The sequence below is a fragment of the Trichosurus vulpecula genome, chromosome 2, assembly GCF_011100635.1.
Source record: "Trichosurus vulpecula isolate mTriVul1 chromosome 2, mTriVul1.pri, whole genome shotgun sequence".
In the NCBI taxonomy this organism is placed as follows: Eukaryota; Metazoa; Chordata; class Mammalia; order Diprotodontia; family Phalangeridae; genus Trichosurus; species Trichosurus vulpecula.
Window position 1 is genome coordinate 221438336 of NC_050574.1, and position 19302 is coordinate 221457637.

Genomic DNA, 19302 nt, shown 5'->3' on the forward strand with positions numbered 1-19302 from the left:
CCAGTAACTTTCCTTGCTGACTACAGCTAAGAGAGAATGAGCTGGCTGGGCAGGCCAAGAAACTGTCTCTTGGAAGAGTATTCGAAGATGCTCTGCTTGCCACACCTTGCCCAGCAGCTTGGAGGATTTATTAAAAGGAGCAGGAAGAATCTTATGTTTCATAAGGCTTTTGCAGAACTTGAGATTATTGTCTCCTTTGACACATTAGAGAGAAGCTAGATTTCTGCATGCTTCAGCTGAAAAGAGGAATGTTATTTATCAGTTCCTTTCAATCAGAAAGCAAACCTCTCACCAAAGCAAGGTTAAGCAAACTAATCTTTCTCTCCTATAGCCTTTCCTATTTGGGAATACCAAGGAATTTGACAACTTGCATACTGCCATTTCTAAATCAAGACAGAACCAGACACAATAGGCATATTTTCATGTTACATCTTATCTCCACATTTTTCCACCTTTAAAGTGAAGTTCAGATTCCTTAGCCAATAGTCACTCGGGGGGACTCACCAATTTTTATCATTTCCCAATTATGCAAAGCAAAAGGTCTTCCTAGAAGGTACCTCTAAATAAGTACAATGACAGCTGGCTTATTACTGGAGTCTACAAGCACTGCGTTTAATTTCTGTTCTACTCTGTCTTTGCACTAAGGCAATCATTTCATGTCCCTATCAGCCTCCTCCTTCAATCCAAATTCTGTTTTATGAAGGTTTGGAAACCAAAGGCAGATTACCCTGGAGCTAGGTATTGAAGATTTTGTGAAACCTCCATTTGTTACTGTTTCAGTAAAAGTCATAATATTCACTGGTCCGTAGCATATAGTTTTTTCGACTATTGCTTTTTTTTTTCCCAGGGCTTTTCATTCCATCATAAAAACTTATTTCAAGATAAAAAAAAAGAAATCACAGAAATCATTGGAAATTTATTTTTTAACTAATTCAAACTATTTGATGATATAATTGGGGAAAGTCTACTACCTCAAAAACCCATTCAAACTCCCATTTTAAATTTTTTTTTCTTTTCTGTACAGTCCTTGACAACACCACAAATTTGAATCTATAACTTGAACTTTGCAGTCTTGAAAACAGTAGACTCTGTGGCACTCTGAGAATCTTGTCTTTGAGATTTTTGTTCTTTGCAATTGAAAATTACCCTTTTTTCCCAAAGGCCGTGTTGTGGGACATGTGATTTGCTTCAAAAACATAATCTGCTCACCCTTATAATACTTTAATTGCTGATCAGATGGTCAGACTCGATATGCCATCTACTATAATAGAAAACACAAGTAAGTGCAGACCATTTCTTGTCATCCGTAACAGAAGACTATAGACCATGATAACCCCATTTTAAATTATTTTAATTCATTTCAGCACCACTACATAATGAATATATGTAGCCACCTAGTTATATTTTCAAATATTGCACACATTAAAGAATATTACTATTCTAAGGAAAATAGCAAAAGAGCAAACAATTTTAGGAAAGTAGGAAGGATGAGAAATGGAAATAGCTGCATATTACATTTTTTTAAAAATATATTCATACACACATATTATTAGCTATCCTGGGACAAAGACGGTAACCTGAATTAAGAGAAGAACCTGAAATGAAACTACGTACAGGAAAGATAAAACACAGAGTCTTTCCCACTAGTTTGTTGCTTTCATCACATATTCCAACTTAACCCTGAGACAATCTGATCTTCAACACCATTCTTGCCAGGCAGGAGAAAGGGCTGATCTTTATTTGCTTATTTTTTAAAATTTGTGTTTTTTTATTTTAAATCCCAATTCATTTTGTTCCCATCTGGATTGTAGCTGCCTGAGATCTTTTGTGGGGAGAGAAACACTTCTCTGTTTGCTGAGGTGGCTTTTTCCTTTTCAGTTTTATGGGGAAACCTGGAGGTAGTAAGGTATTTTCTTGTTTCTTCTGCATAAATGAACGTATTTTACCTTTCTCACCGACTGATGATTTTAACTTAAAAGAACTCTGAACCAAAAGTACAAAGTATAAACTTCAGTTTAACAGCTCATTTTCTCAGTCCTCATCTAGAAAAGAACCAGAGGACAAAAAAGAAACCCACAGGATTCCACAATGGTTAGGTGGCAGAATGAAGTGTGATGGATTTTGGCCTTCTGGAGGGCCAAAATCAATACAGTTACAGAAGGAATAAAGGGCATAACCAATACGTAGAGTATATACCCTAGCTCACAAGAACTTGGAGAGTAATGTTACCATTTTAAATGCTTGGGGAACTTGATAGTTACTCTCTCTTTGCTTTTTATGATATAATTTGGGTCATACTTAAGCTTCATTGGATGCTGAGTCATCCCCAATTATAGCTGTTTCTATAAGAAATGCAGAGCTGTTCTGTGAGAAATTATTTCATGACATGGCTTCTAGGAAATCACTGAGGTGAATGAGTAGTGGAGATCAACATGCATTTACAGATGTTCATGCACAAAATGAAACATCAAGCATCACCAGGAAGTAAGGTTTCCATATGTGACTTTTTCAGATAACTAAACCTTACCCCAGTAAGCACTTCAATGCCATCTTATACAGAGGATATAGAACAGAATTTACCCTTGTCTTGATGACTCATGGTCATCATTATGAACACATTCACTGTTCTGTGCTGTAGTCCTCAAGGGCTACTGAGCTACAAAGAGATATTGGCCTGTACCTTAAAGTCCTCAGATGATTATGCTTTTAAAGTTCTTGCCATTTAGAGATAGTTTGTCTGCCTGCTTCCTTGATTCCAGGCTGTCGGTCACCATTCCTTGATGTCAGTATGCCTGTCTTTCCCTTGCTTTTTAATTTTCAGCTTCTAATCTTTGGTAGACTTGGAAAATGGAAAGGCAACCTTGTTATAATTGTGTTTAAAATAAGAGTTAAAATAAATGCTCAGGAAGACTCCGAGGGAGCTCTCTGATGAATAATGTTTCAGCTTGAGCAAATGGACTTTGGGACATTTGTTTTTGCAGTGATCTATGTGGCTTACTACTGTGTATCTGGCAATTTTGGCAAGTTAAGATGATTGTTTAAGTGACTCCTTGATAAGCCAGATGTTATTGTATGTAAAAATGAACTTCTTATTTTTTAGAAACATAAGTAAAACACATCTCAAGATATATTCCTGCCATATATACAAAGTAAAAATTCAAGCAGAATTTAAAAGCTTCTACATGAAGTAAAGTGGAGAATCATTCCCTTAAGAAAACATTTTTCTAAGCACTTCTGCATTTGGCATATCAACAGACAAAGATAACACCGCATACTAAAAAGTGATTTACCTATAACTACATCATGACCATCAACCAGGCCTGCAGAGAACAGCTCCTGAGAAACGCCATCTGCCGTGTCTGTCCAAATGTGAAATGAATATGTATCAGCCATAAGATAAAAATCAATAATCCAATGAAATCTAAAAATACATATATTTTCTGATACCAAACTCTACCTACATATGCTTTTAATTAAATTTCAAAGTCTACTTTAGGAAGAAAATCCAGAGGGATACCATGACAAATTTTATCAGCTATAATTAGCATCTTGCCATCTATTCAGTAGATGTCACGTGAAATTATTATTTCATTTTTGGTGAACCAAGAAATGTTTCTTCTCTATTGTCGGAATTATTCACTAAATGCACTTTGATTCAGTTACATAAAAATTGCTCTTCTTTCTTGTCAGAGTTAATACTAGTAATCTTTCAATCCAATTCAATCTTTAGCAGTTAGAGAGTCAAGATTTAAGATGAAGGCCAAATTACTACTATCTGATATGCCATAGATTTGGCACAAACAACTGATGGACTCCTAAAATGGGCCTTTTTAATTTGTCCTATTAAAACATATATCTATCCTGACAATGATCATTTGACAGTAACAGACTCATACATTTTCTTACAAAACACAACTGAATGAAATAATTAAACCTCTGGTAAAGTCTGTGGAAAGTAACTTTCTTACAATGATGGGACTGAAAGAGTGGTAAGAAGAGTACATAGGTTATCCAGCCTTAATAGACATTATAATTCTGGGGATACAAAGATGCCAAAACCAGAAATCTTAGAAACCACTACATACAATTCACTTCAATAAATACACATTAAATGTTTACTATGTGCTGAGCCCTGTTGGAGTTGCTTGGTTTGGGAGGGAGGAGAAAGAGGGAGAAGGAAGAGAATGGACCTCTGATTGAAGAGGCAGAGGGAACTGCCAATGAGGAAACACATTTTACCAAAGCAGAGCAATCAATCAATCAATAAACACTGATTAAGTGCCTACTATGGACCAGGCACTGTGCTAAGCGCTGGAGCAGCTACTTGTCTGCCACTTAGAGTCTCAGGGCTTTGCTTAGGACATTGAGAAGTTTAGGGACTTGTCCAGGGTGACAAAGCTGGTATGTGTCAGAAGTGAGACCTGAACCCAGGTTGTCCTCAATGTGAAGCTGGCTCTCTATCCCCTTTGCCATACTACCTCTCAGAGGATAAGTATAGATAAGTGACCTTATAGATATAGTATAGATAAGAAATGACCCTTGCCTTCATGACGTTCATACCTGCAAATATAAATCAACACAATGAGTGACACCTCTGGGCTCAGAAGGCTCCGGTTATATTCCCTGATCCAGTCTACACTGCACTGAGTCATTTTCCTCTGCATCCAGCCTTACAGGGAAGAATACCACAGAAGCCAGAGGTAAGCTGTGAGGAGGCTGCAATGTAAGCATCTTCCCATACTCCAGAGATGACAGATGGCAGGGTCACAGGAGCTACGTCACCTCTGCCAAAGCAGCCCCCAAAACAGCCCCGGCCACATCCCTGTGACGCCACTGCATGTGTGTGTGTGTGTTTGTGTAGATATGGTGGGAAGGGTGGAGGAATGCTATTTTTTTATACTTGGCATCATGGAGTCACAAAGGGTATTCTCCATACTTCAAAACTTGTCTGCCCACCCCAATACCTCTTTCCCACCACAGTCCAAGTTTCACAATAACAGTTTAAAAAAAAAGTGGACTCAATATGTATTTCTTCTACCTTCCATGTGCAAAACTGAGTAACTGTCACCCATGACTTTGTTCATTTTCTTTCTTAAAGTGAATGTAGAAGGAATAGACAAGAACAAAGGATCTTAGTCTGGGGTCTGTGAATTTTGTTTTGTTTTATAATATTTTGATAGCCATATTTCATAGAATTGATTTCCTTGGCAATTTTATGCATTTAAAAATATTCTGAGAAGTCCACAGGCTTCACCAGTAGGTCCAAAGGCTCTACGATACCCAAAATATTTAAGAACCCCAGACTAAAACATTGCTAGAGATCTTTTTTTTCCCAAACGGATGAGAAGTTTGGTTTATTTTCTTATAATTCCAGTAGCATGAGATGTCCTACATGAGCCAGGTTTATCAGCCTCCCCTAAGAGGGTTTATACTTGGGAATAAACCTAAGAATAACATATTTTTTACAAAATAGTAGCAAAGAATTTCTAGAGGGTTAAACAGAAAATAGCACCTCCTAATTTTTATGTCCTCAGAAGCCAGCAGCAAATTTAGGAAAAAAATTTTACTCAATTTCTTGTTGGACATCACGTAGTAATGCACATCGTGGGTGCTCAATAAATGTTTGTTGTCTGGTTTAAAAGCACCTCGGTCTCCTACTCCACTCATCCTTGAAGTTATACTGCGATTTTACAGCACAAAAGGGCTGAAAAATGAGATATTTTAATGGAGCAAAAATGAGGGATAATATTGGAGTGCAGCCAAGGCTACTGACATTCACAAATGGCTGTGAATATCAGCTCTGCTAAGCACTGGGTGACTCATATTAAAAATTCTGAAAAGCAGCAGGTTGGCTGACTGCATAGGGCACTCCTCTGTGTTTCTGTGTGTTTTGTGACTGTCATTCTGTGAAAATACTGCTATACTCCCATCAGATCTCAATGATGAGGTATGATAAAATGATGCTATGCAGGTGAGAATAAGTTGATTCTTAGTGTACCATGAATTCTTGCTTAAAAATTATGGTAAAAATGATGTGTGCCAGGATACAGACCTGCCCTAGTCTAGAGACAGGGGCCCCAAGACTCCAAGTGACCTGCGACTCAAAAGTGGGGAAGTGACTGCCCCCTAGCTGAGGAGATGGGATGGATCGGTTCCAGTATCTACTGGCCCTGGGGGATGTCAGTTAGTTAGCTTAGCCACAATCAGGGAACTAAGGCCGTGTTTATCTGAGAACTAAAACCACAGAGCCAGAGAATCTAGTGGGAACAGCCTTGGAATAAAAAGATCAGTAACAGCCTATTTGACTGGGCAGCAAAACTTAGAATCCAGTTTTTCATCAAAGCATAAACCAGCTAAAGGTCTGGTTTGTAGAATCTACTTCAGGGACCCCGTTAAAAGAGAAGAGAATGGAATGGTGGGAGAGTGATGTTTGTGGGGTCAGAAAGACCTTGGTTTAGATCCCAGAGTTCAGGCATTAGTCATTTACCTCAGTGAAGGGCACTTTTCTCATCTGTAAAATGGTGCTTTTAGTAACACCTTCCTCACAGGGTAACTATACATGTAAGCTGTTATTATTAAGAGAGAATGGAGCAAGATAAAGAGTAAACGACTTCTGGGTTCAGAGCATGAAGATGTTCAGAAAACGTCCAAGTAGAAAAAAATGCCAAGACCCCAAAAACTGGGAGAAAATGGCCTTGGGGTCCAGATAGGGAATAATCCTTTTCTCGCTGGTAGTTGGGGAGTTGAGAGGCGAGGTCAGTCAGAACAGGCTTAACTGGCTTGTCAGTGTAAGACATCCTGAAATCACTGAAACTGAGAACTATCTCAAGAAGGCTCACCCAGACTCTATGATCCCATCTGTACTCAAGGCTGAAAAAGCAGATTCTGCAGGGCTGGGAAGGCCAGCTCTGGCCAGCCAATCCACGGCGGTGAAACTGGAACTACGCTATTATTACAACCAAAACAGAAGAGAAGAAATTTAGGCAGAAAAGAGCTAAGGAGAATAGTGCACATCTTCTACAGGTGGGTGAAGATCAGGCCTGAGTAAGCTCTCTGAATTTGTTAACCTTTTCATCTGTTACTTTTCCCCAACACCAAACATGTTTCCCTACAGTGCTTCATAGTAAGGCTTTTTCAATCACCTATGAGGTCAAAGTGCTGTTACTGGCAGGCAGGAATGGAGGCTTGTTGTTATTTCCCTGAAAGAGAAGCCTGAAAAGCTAGAGGTAAGAATGGCAGCTTGAAACCTGAAGGAGGCACTGAGGAGACAAGGCAAAGGCCTAGCTGCTAGAGAAAAAAGATCCAGCGAATCAGGTCTGCTGCATCCCATGACGCTACATAGGGGATTTAGGGCTGGAAAGGACCTTGGAAGTGGCTGGTTTAACAGGATTTTATTTTGTATCTGTGTAGATTACTGCTTCTCACAACTAAAGTCTGAGGGAATCACTGATGACCATCTGCGCAAAACTACTTACAATAGAAGACAGAATCCTAATATTCCAATATAAAGTGCAATGTCTGCATTATATTTGTCAATTTTATTTTCTTTTGGCCTGGACCTGAGATTTCATTAGTGTGGTTTAGAACTGTCACTGAGGAAACTCGCCTGTTAGTGCAGACCAGCAACTTAAGAGTCTTGGAGAGTTAGTTGCCTGGGGCAATGAAAGGTTAACAGATCTGCCCTGAGTCACAGGCAGTAAGTGTCAGAGACAGGACCTAAAACCTAGTCTCCTTGACTCCATTTACATATTCTATTCACTTGCTGCCTGTCATCATAAATATGGACATGAAAATAGGTAAATTATTCACCTGCTCCCTGCAGAAAATATCTGAAATGTCAGCAGACACTACCAATGACTTCTAATGTGAGATATTATTATTGGAGGATAGACACATTGTGCCTCAGTTACAGCATTGCCTAGTGAATGCTGCCTGATGGCAGAAGGCCTTGAATACTGTCTGGCAACCGAGAGCAGGGAACTTTGATGAAAAAATGGCAACCGATGTTGCCAAAGCAAGCACAACTGGTGCAGAAACGGGAATCCATTTCTTTGTTGCCAGTGAAATTACAATTGATTTTTATTGCAATGTTCATTTTTAATCCTTCAGATAAAATGAAACAAGATAAAAATACCAATGAAGTCCTTACTTGGTATTGTTTCAACATTAATCTGCTGCCATGAGGTTTTATCCATATTGTCTACTCAATATTTTTGTTTCAAATTTTGTAGAAAATTGTTAAGTCCCCTGCCATCATTAACTAACTACTTTCAATGTCAGACATTACCCATAAAAGCAATTACAGAGGTTAATATTAGTCCCCAGAGATAAGAATGAGAACTTCTGCTTAACTCTATTAAGTGAATAAGAATTAAAACTAACCAAAACCAATTTTGGTTGTTACAAAACTATGAGAAATGTTGGTGGTTTATTAAGCTATGCTTGGAGGCAAATGGATGACCAAAGGGGCAAAGATGCAGCCTGGAAGAGGGTATGGTAATGGAACAGGTAGGACTACTCAGTTGTGCCAAAGGGGCCTTCTTTTGGGAAGCCCCAGATTCCATTTCCTCTCTTTCAATCTCAGTAGAAGATGACCTTTACTAAAACAAGCCCAAGTGCCATGAAGTCCTTTGCCTCTTCTGAGTCTCACTGAACACACTCATCTTTTCTTGCTTTTCTCTCATTTCAGAGGTGGACTTCTTCTGAATGAGTTTCCTATCTTCACCTGAAAGCTCAGCCCCATTGTCTGTCATCTGCTTCACTATGCAAGCCTATCAAATGTGCCTCCTTCTCCTGTCTGTTGCCTATCTCACTTTTTTGGTTCCCTTTTCTTGGCTTACAAAAATACTCACAGGCCCCCAACACACACACACACACACACACACACACACACACACACACACACACACAGGCACGCACGCACGCCCTTCCCTTTATACTGCTGATGAAGCCAGTGTCTTATCTCTCTCCCCTCTCCTTTACTGCCAACTTCCCAGTAAGATTACTCTATACTCACCAAGTTCATTTCAACAACCACTCAGTCACTTCTCAACACCCTGCACATTGGTAGTCCTTACCCACACTATTCAAACAGCTCCTCTCTTTGACTTTGGTCAGAGAGGCCCTCTTTTTTCCCATCCTCATTCTCCTAGACATCTGGCTTTTTCTTATTCTCCTTTTACATCTGACACTGCTGACCACACCATTTATTCTTCTTATCTCCTGCCTTCACCTCATTCTCTCCCTACTTGGTTAGCATTCCTTGTCTGTATCCTGGCCCAGCTCCCCATCCTCCTCCTGCACTGAAATGTGAGTCTTTCCTCTCCCCAACAAAGCTTTAAGTTCTGGTTCTCTTTTCTTCTATCTATACTCTTTCCCATGGTGATCTCAACCACTCCTATGGTTTCAATTATTACCTCTATCAAGTTGCTCCCAAATATCTATCTAACACCCTTAATCTCTTCACAGAATTTCAATTCCATATTTCTAGCTGCCTGTGGTTAGTTATCCTTGCCCAGACTTCCTCCTGGCATTTTAAAATCATTCTGTTCAAAACCTACTTCATCTTAACTTCCAAGACCCACCCTTCTTCCCAATTGCACTTTCTCCTGATGGTAACAACATCTTCCCCGTCAAAAAGCTTAGAACTTTGGTATCCTCTTTGGCTGTTCCTTCTCTATCCATCTAATCAGTCGTCAAGGCCTATCAATTATTCCATGACAGTATTTCCTTACAATCTTCTATATTCCATTTCCAATACAAATACCCAAATCCTATCCTCTTATCAACTCTCTCATATCCTCTCTGGTTTCATTTCCCTGTTTCTAATCTATCATTTTACCAAACCATCTTTCACACTGTTATACAAGTAATTGTCCTAATGTATTATCTGATCACATCACCTGTATTTTCAAAAACCTTCACTGGACCCCACTGCCTCTTCCACCTGGCCTTCCACAACCTACCTTTCCAACCTTACTATATACTACTACTTCTCTTCACATTCTCTAGAGATACAAGTTAAAATGAATTAATTCTTGCTTCTCCATTCTCACCTTGCCCTCTCCTAAAATTTTCTTTGTTGATACTGTCACCCATGCATGAAATTAAATCCCTCCCTCGCTGCCAACTCCTACTCTCTCTGTTTTAGACTTTTGTTTCCTCCAAGGCCCAACTCAAGTTCCTCCTCCTTCATGAAGTATTCCCTAACTGCCAGAGCAGAAAGTAGTCTTAGCATTCTCAAATTTCTTTTAGCAATTTACCCTGGGCCTCCCTTTTGTACCTATCATTGGTTTCTGCATATATGTTAAAGTCCCTCCATCTCTACCCTACTCCCAACTCCCTTTCATTAGATTATAAACTACATGAGAGCAGAATCTGTGTTATATTTATCTTGCTCTCTTCAGTGCTTGGCAAAGTACCCCGCAAAGAGGAGGTGATCAATATTTTCTGAAATGAGCCAAATTAACTTTAGATCCAAGAGTAGAGATTTAAAAAGTTAATGGAAATCAAAAGCTGTGAGGAGATATAAGAGTTCTTGGCTGCCCTCAATGAATTTAAGTCACTAGGCCTGGAAGAACTATATCACAGGGTAATAAAATAAAACTTGTGGATGTAGAAGGCCAGCATTTAATATAGGCAGTGTATGAAAAAACTATGGAGAAGAAAAGTGCCACAAGACTGGAGACGGGCAAATATACAATTTTCTAAAAAGGGGAAGGAGGATTCTTCAAATTATAGGTCAGTAAACTTGACTTCAATTCCCAGAAGAATTTTAGAACACACTATTAAAAGAATAGTTTATGAGCACTTAGAAGGGGAAAAGGTAAATATTAGAAGCCAGCAAGGATCATGTCAGATTAAATTCATTTCCTTTTTCAACACAGTAACTAGAATGGTAAATCAAAGTAATGTCAGTGGCATAGCATATCCAATTTTTTCGAGGTATTTTAAAGATTCAATCAGGACACCCTGGTGGACAAGATGGAGAGATGGGAACTCGAAAAAGATAGTAGAGTTAGATAGATTTGGAACTTACTGAATGATTACATCTAAAGAATGATGATCAAGGTCAACCCCAGATGGCAGTCTCTAAGGAATGACTCAAGGACAAATACTTATTCTAATTGCTTCAGTGATTTTATCAGTTACTTGGACGGTGTCATATTTTTCAGATCTATATAGGGGCGTGAAGTTGTGAAGTTGAACGCACTGGAAAACAGAATCAGGATCCAGAAAGATATCAACAGGGTAGAACAATGGGTCAAATCTAAGAGAGCTCCTGGCATTGTGGCTCAGTGAAAAGGGCACTGGAATTGGAAAGGCAAAAGATATTAGTTTAAGTTGTTCCTTTTCCACTGAGTACTCATGTGAGTACTGGGCAAGTCACTTGCTCAATCTCTCTAAGCTTCCTCATCTTTAGAATGAGCACTGCAGGGATCAGGGAATGTCCAAACAAGCTGTCTTGCATCGCTATGAGGGGATATATACTGCTCTTTTCACAGTACAACCCTGCCTCTCTAAGTGGGGAGGTTTAATATGAAGAACAGAAGACTGAGAGTGGATGACGTACTTGCCTCCAACTATATGAAAGGCTATCATGCATGGAAAAGAAAATCACTTTTGTTTTGCTTGCCCCTAAAATAAGAATGGGTAAACGCTATAAAAGAGGGAGTTCAGCTTGATTCTGGGAAAAAATTCCAAACAGTAAGAGCTGATCAAGACTGTAGTGATGACTAGGGAAGTAGAAAGGCTTCTCTCACTGAAGGTCTTCAAATGTGAAAGCTGGGTGGCCATTTCTTAGGAATGTTTAGGAGGGGGCTCCTGCTAAAGTGTGGACTGAACTAGATGACCTCTGAGGTGCCTTTACACTCTGGGATTCCCTAAACGTTGACTGACATGCATTACTTTATATAATCACTTAAAATATTTTTATTTTGCAAAGCACCTGGGATAGCTTGGACAATACTCAAAATTTACCTAGAATACAAAAACTCTACTCAGCTAAAAGAAAGACATTAGGCCTACCCATATTTAGTAACATCTAAAGCAAACGCAAAATTTTCCATCCATTTCTTACAACACAGACTTCCATAAAAGCACAACAGAGAAGGTAAAATCAAAGTGTGTTATATTTCTCGGTAGAGTGTATGAGTATCTGTTGCTAGGTTCTTATTAGGTTTTCTGTATAATTCTCATTAGGTCCATCCTGCTTTCTTTTAAGCTTTACTCCAACATTATCAGTGCCTATTTCCAGGGGTGAGCTAATATATATAGTCTCATATATTTTATTGTATATGTTCATGTACAAAGTACAGTATAACACTGAGCCACTAAGACTCAAGTGGGCAGAAGGATTTTGGTTTGGAATTACTACAGTAATACAAAATTCCTTTATTGGGGAGAAAAAAACTTTGAAACAGTAATTTATTAACCCCAAACCAGTAATCAATTTCTGAAATGCGCTTCTGGGCAATAAAAGAATAATTTCAATAAAACCTACCTCTTCCTGGAGTAAACTCAAATCGTATGTCATTAAGTTCCTTTCTGGAGTTCCTGAAATACATTACACACAACACATTAAAATCTAATGAAGCGATGCTTAATCAAACTAAATGTATTCCAATTTTTATACAAGTTGATGTTAATATGCAAACAGCATTTTACGATTCGATGGTACAGTATTCCCTCTACTCAAAGACATATATATCAAGACATAAATAAAGGAAAGGACTTATGGAATTGAACAGCATTTGCCTAATAGTAGTAATCACCTCACAATACTAATTATAATATTTATTTTTCAAAAATTTTGCCACATTGGTAACATCAAATCAAACCTGATAACTGAAACTTCTAAATCTTATTGTACTCCCCTGTTTTATATACACTTATCCCATCAATCAAATGCTACTTGCTCCCTTAATTCTGTCCATAATTTCCAAGGCACAGTCCACTTTTATCAAATCACATATGAGCAAGCGACAAAAATGTGCAGGAATTTATTCAAATAACAGAATAGAGCTTGGATTCATGACTTCATTGGCACAGGGAATTCCCAGGTGAAGAAACTCCTTCTACAATGTAGGTTGGCACCTTGTCTCTAAAATACAGTCTTAGAAAGTTGCTCCTACTTACAATAACACCACATATTACAGCAATACTTTACTGTTTACTTGGCTTTCACTTTTATCATCTCATTCTAGTCTCCTGATATCCTTTATAGACAAAGGTTGAATTCTGGAATAGCTGAATAACTTACCCAAATCAATAGCTTGGTAAATGGCAACTGGTGGAATCTGAACCAGGGTCTTGTAAATCCAAAGCTCTTTATACTACACCAAAGTCCCAACATTATAATCATACAAAGGAGGGGAAAAAATTAAGATATGAATGACGTTGCTGAAGAAAACATTGCGACAAAGAAGTCCTTGAAGAAACCCTATGATGAACAATCCCTTGTTGAAAATTCCAAAGTTCACGTAATCAAATATTAAGGGGCCATGTTAGCTAATGAGCTTGCAGTCTTCTGTTTTTATGGGGAAAGAGGGAAAATCTGTGATTTCACTGAGGAAGGAAAGTCCTGATGAGGAAATTTTCTCTACCAATAAAAAATAGCTCCTGCTCTGCAACTTATGGTCTAGGGCACTGAGAGGCTATGGGACTTGCTAGCATCACAAGGCAATTTTCATAAAGATTAAAGGGGGAGGAAAGATGAATAGTAAATATGTTTAAAATTTATAAAAAATTGCAGAAATGGAACAATAACACTGAATACATCAAGAGTTTTTCCACTTATGCTAATATTAAGTAGTGAAGGCATGAATATATGTGTGTGTACCACACACACACACACACACACACACACACACACACACACACACACACGAGATTTTCTCTTTTTGACTATATGCTATTATAGGGCATACCAATATAAGGCACATTAAACGAATGCAACAAAGAACTAATTCAAAAGAAAGCACAATTTGAAAAATTGCAATGGAAAAGCTAGATCAAACAGCAATTACTAAAGGAAAAAATATGTTAGACTAACTCACTGAACTGTTAAATCATCTGACCAAAACCTACAGGGAAGGAATATCTGAATAATGCTGTACTTGAATCACCCTGACTTTCCTTTTACTGTAGTTAAGCTCTACACTGGTCCTGCATCCTGTTGTCAAGGTGATGCAGGTTATGTCAGAGCCGGGCAGACTCAAGCAGGGCCTATCAGGCTGGAAAGTGGACATGCCTATAGGCTACTGTCTGAGAACCAGCCTGAAGCAAAGGACGCCCATTTTTGGCCACAGCAACTCATGAAGACAATGGTGACTTGGGTCAGTGAACAAAGTACCTAAACCCACAAAAGCAAAATCTGAAGCAAAAAAAAAAATTAAGTATGTTTTACTTACTATGTGGAAAAAAAAACTTAAATACCCTTTAGGATATGAAATTCTCTACTCGAGCATTTCTCAAACTAGGTTCATGGGCTCACAGCTTTGGCACTGGAAGGGACCCGCATTTCATAGTCCAGGAAACAAGCCCAGAGAGAGTACACAACTATAAAACACTTTTAGAATTCAAATATATTGATGATCCCATAAATACTGGGGTATGAAAGAGAGGTGTGAAAAAAAGAATTATAGGATGACAGAGAACTGGTAAAATTTTGGAGTAAAGTAAGTGAACTTAAGCCTATTTTCAGGAAAAGGTAATTCATTTTCATATGAAGATTTTTGTTGTTTAGCCATATTCAACTCCTCGTGAAGCTGTAGGCCCTACTTTTCATGGGGTTTTCTTGGCAAACAGTCTGGACTGGTTCGCCATCTCCTACTCTAGCAGATTAAGGCAAACAGAGGTTAAGTGACTTGCCCAGGGTCACACATCCAGGGGGTGTGCAAAGCCACATTTGAACTCAGGTTTTTCTGACTCCAGACATAGCACTTTATCTGCATAGCTACCTAGCCATCTCTTTATATGAACATAATTTCCTATTAAATATTTTAGAGGGGAAAACATCTCTAGCATCAACATTTTCTGAGTTAATTTCTATTCACAGCTACCAGACCTAAACACAGATATTTAAATTAGCTACTGTTCATGTTACCAAAGCTGTTTAGTCATTCCTTTATGAATCCAAACCTAAAATATTCTCTTCCTTTGAAAAGATCACAATGATGGATTGTTAGCAGTAGACTTGTCCCATCAAGATGAAATATAGTTGGAGAACCGCCTAATTGGATCTGACTACTGAAGGTCATTCTTTTATAAAGAATTAATCTTTCCAAACTCATCCTTAACACCTTTAATTGAAAGCACATTTACTTTAATTGATACGGCACAGGATACTCTTGATTTCAAGGAAACTGAAGATTTGCATGATTTAAGGCCAGAAATCATGTCAATGCAATTTTATGAAGGCAGCTTTAAGAAAAAATAGCCAAGTTTCAAAACATAGGCTTTCTTAAAGATAAATAAAGCCCTTAGAGTAAATCAACTTGCTCCTATTACCAAAATGCCACAAAATGCCAAGGGATAATAGTTAACTCACAGCATACAAGTCAATGAAGAAGAGACCTCTTTCTGTTATGAAAACACAGAGCCCTTCTGTCAGCAGGAGGAATAGAGTCAGAGGATCTACATGCAAATCAAGGCTCTGCTATTTACTGTGCAACTTAAAGCAAGTCACATAACCTCTCTGGGGCTCAGTTTAGTCACTCCTTGATGACCTCTGAGTCTCTTGTAGCCCCAAATCTATCTACTCCTGTGAACCGAGATTTCTCTGCTCTGATCCACTGGCCTGGATCAAGCTGGGCCTAAAGAAATCACATCCCAACACTCTAACAAAAAAAGTGAGTACCATCCACAGAACAAGGACTAGATGACAGGATGCCCTGGTTCAGTGACCACAAATAGAACACTGAAATAGCCCCGATAAGTGTGCGAAAAGTCTGATGAGGGTCAGCCCTGCAGATTGGACAGAGCTCTGGACACTTCAGAGTCAAGAAAGTGCTTTAGACTCCTGTTAGTTATAAGACCCCAGGCAAGTCATTAACCTCTGTGCCTCAGATTTCTCATCTGCAGGATGAAAGTATGGACGAGAGAGCTTCGAAAGTCCTTCCCAGCTTTAAATCTATGATCTCACAAAAATTTCTAATTAAGTTTTCAGGTTGTAGGACTTTCCTTTTAAAAAAATCATATAACAAGGATTCAAGAAAAAATAGCTTCTATGCATATAACACTTTCTACAATGCTTTATGCTAAGACATTTTAAAAAAAAATTCAATAAGATTCAGTGAATGTTCCTCAAAAGTAGCCAGATGATGAACTAAATTCACTATTTAACTCAGGAAAATGTAATAACAGGTAAAAGAAAAAAAATGGAAGTACCTTTATGTTTTTTTGTATTTTATTCTGTTAAATAAAAGAAAAAAAATTCGTAATACCTAAAAATAACCAAATTCTCGTAGCAAAGACAACATGAAGAGTCCTAGGGGGAAAAATCCTTAAAAAGCTACCACAGGCAACTTGTACCTATTTGGGCTTGAGATTAGAAAAGAAGCCAACGATGAAAAAATACTCATTCCCTGCTCTGGCTCCCACCTATGGAATGTGAGTGTTGCCAGCTAAACCCAGCCAAACCTCTCTTTAGACCTGACAGTTACTATCACACCTTTGACCCCACCCTTCCAGAGGGCTTTTCCTGCTCATGCATGGAGAAAGGGGAGAAGAGAAAGTGAGAGGACAGAGAAAAGGAAGGAAAAACCTATAGACAGTTTACTTCTGTCTTTTGGGACATTTATTTAAAATCACTAATAAATCAAAGCCCCAAAATACTGCGTACAGAAAACACACTGAAAATATACAGGCATATTCTGAGGATTCAGCAGGGTTTTAGTTCTAGCTTTGCCACTTATTACAGCCACAACTCTTCTGTGTTTCTGGGATTTAAAAAATATATGCAACCATTCCATGAAATAAGGAGGTTCTGCATTTCTAACACAAAAGCTAAACTAAAAACAGGGATACTTCAGGTCTCATTCTCCTTCAGAAGGCAAGTGCTATAAGAAATAGAGGAAATACAATAAATCACAAAACCTCAGCAATGGAAGGGGCCTCAAAAACAAATTACTTCAATGACATCATTTTACAGAACAGAAAATTGACTTCTAGAGAAGTGCAGCTGTAAGTAGTGGAAGAACAGGAAGTAGAATCCAGGTGTCCTGAATCGCAAACTTGAAGAATCATAGAATCTGTTATTTGGGAAAGGCCAGAAACTTGAGTAGAAATCTCTTTTAATAAATATCATCAACAAGCAGGTTGAATCATCCAGCCTCTACATAAAGACCTCAAGTGATTGGAAACTATCTAACAAAGCAGTATGTTGCCCTTTTGGCCAACTCAGATTGTTAAAAGTGGCTGTAATTTCTCTTCCCCACCCCCTTTTATACTGAGGCAAAATCCACCTCCATGCAACTTTCAACCCACTGTCCCATGTTCTACCTTTTGGAGCCAAACAAAATCAAATTAATCTCACTTTTACAGGATGAACTTAGTCATAGTTCACAGCAAAATGAATATCAGTCAATATCATCTTGTGCCTCATCTCTTCTCCAGTCTTAATTAATATCTTTAACATATACAATCCCTTCAAGCAACCATCCATGTTTTCCAGTTCCCCACATTGTCCTGGTGGTCATCCTTTGGACACATTCCAGCCTGTTAGTTTCTTTCTGAAAACTCAGTGCCAAGGACAAACCAAAGACTACGGTTTGACTATCACCTCCCTCATTCTGCATTCTCTTCTATTAATATAGCCCTAGACAACATCAATTTCTATTGACTGAACTGGGTTTGGAGCTCACTAAAACTCTAACTCACTCTCTCTCTCTCTCTCTCTCTCTCTCTCTCTCTCTCTGTTCCTCCCTCCCCCTCTTCTCTTTTCCCTCTCCCCCTCTGCTATTTCCATGTGTAAACATCTTATACTCTTATTATGACGTTTGGTTCATCATTCTGGCCTGTCATTTAACGATCACCATTTAAGATCATCATCCAGCATTCTAGAAGATCCAACTTCCTATGAACCACAGATTTGGTAAACACATCATCCATATGAGTGTTGGAGACAAAAGGACAAAGAATGTATCGCTGGGTTACTCAACCATATACCCCTTTCCAGGATGGCACTGATCCATAAACCTCTATCCTTTGAGTCTAGCCATTCAATCCCCCTTATTCTATGATAATTACACAAGATCTCCTTATCAGCAAATCCCTATCACCTCTTAGCCCCACATAATTTTCTTGCCAGAATGCAGCAAAATGAATATCATTAATTTGGACATTATCACAGTTTCTCGAATGCTAACTGAACTCTATTTACACTGAAAGTATTTATAATAGCATAAAGTATGACATAGTGGAGAGAGTGTTAGAGTTGGAGTCAAGAAGTCTTTATTAAGTGCCTACTGTGTTCCAGGTACTGTGTCAGGTGCCAGGGATACAAAGAAAGGCAAAAAAGAGATCCCCTGCTCTCAAGTAGCTCACAGTATAACAAGGGAGATAACAGGAAAAGAACTATGCACAAACAACATATGTACTGGAGATACTCAACAGAGGGAAGGCATTTACATTAAGGGGATCAAAAAAGGTCTTCCTGAAGATGAAATCTTAGCTGAGACTTGAAGCAAGCCTGGAAGTCAGGAGGTGGAGATGAGGAAGCATGAAGACAACCAGTGCAAATTCACTGAATTGGGGGAAGGCCAGTGACACCAGACTGCAGAGCAAGTGGGGGATGAGTAAGATGTAAGAAGACTGAAAAGGTAGAAGGGGGTCAGATAGCAAAGATCCTTGAAGGCCAAGGGATTTTTTATTTGATCCTGGAGAAGATAGGGAGCCACTCAAGTTTAAAATGGGTAAAATAGCAGCACCTATCTATCTATGTCACAGGACTGTGGTGAGCATCAAAGTATACAATGTACACAATAGACTATGAACTTAAACCTTAGAGCACTACTTAAATGCTATTATTATTATTATACTCTGAATAATCTTTCTTCATGCATTGGGGATACAGAAGCCCAATGGTCCCTGCCCCCAAGGAGTTTACACTTTGCTGGGAGACTGGGGAAAGAAAATCATCCAGTTCAATAACAGAAAACGCTAACAGGAGATGGAATTTTGTCTTCAAATGTTTCCCAATCCATCCTATTTGTTGGAAGAGACATAGATAGAAATGAATTTAATTGCAAAGGCACATTTTTCCCCAATGAATAAGTCAATTGACTTGGAAAATTAATATCA

The 19302-nt window shown here is 38.6% G+C and overlaps 1 protein-coding gene across 1 annotated transcript in view; it reads right to left on the reverse strand.

Annotated features, from left to right (window-relative positions):
- Window positions 1-19302, reverse strand: part of STK39 (serine/threonine kinase 39) — a 318732-nt gene that overhangs the window by 47933 nt on the left and 251497 nt on the right. The window contains exons 15-16 of the mRNA XM_036747781.1: window positions 12503-12555; window positions 3291-3359 (exon numbers count right to left, since the gene is read on the reverse strand). Of these exons, the coding sequence (XP_036603676.1) occupies window positions 3291-3359; window positions 12503-12555 (122 nt within the window). The remainder of the gene's footprint in view (window positions 1-3290; window positions 3360-12502; window positions 12556-19302) is intronic.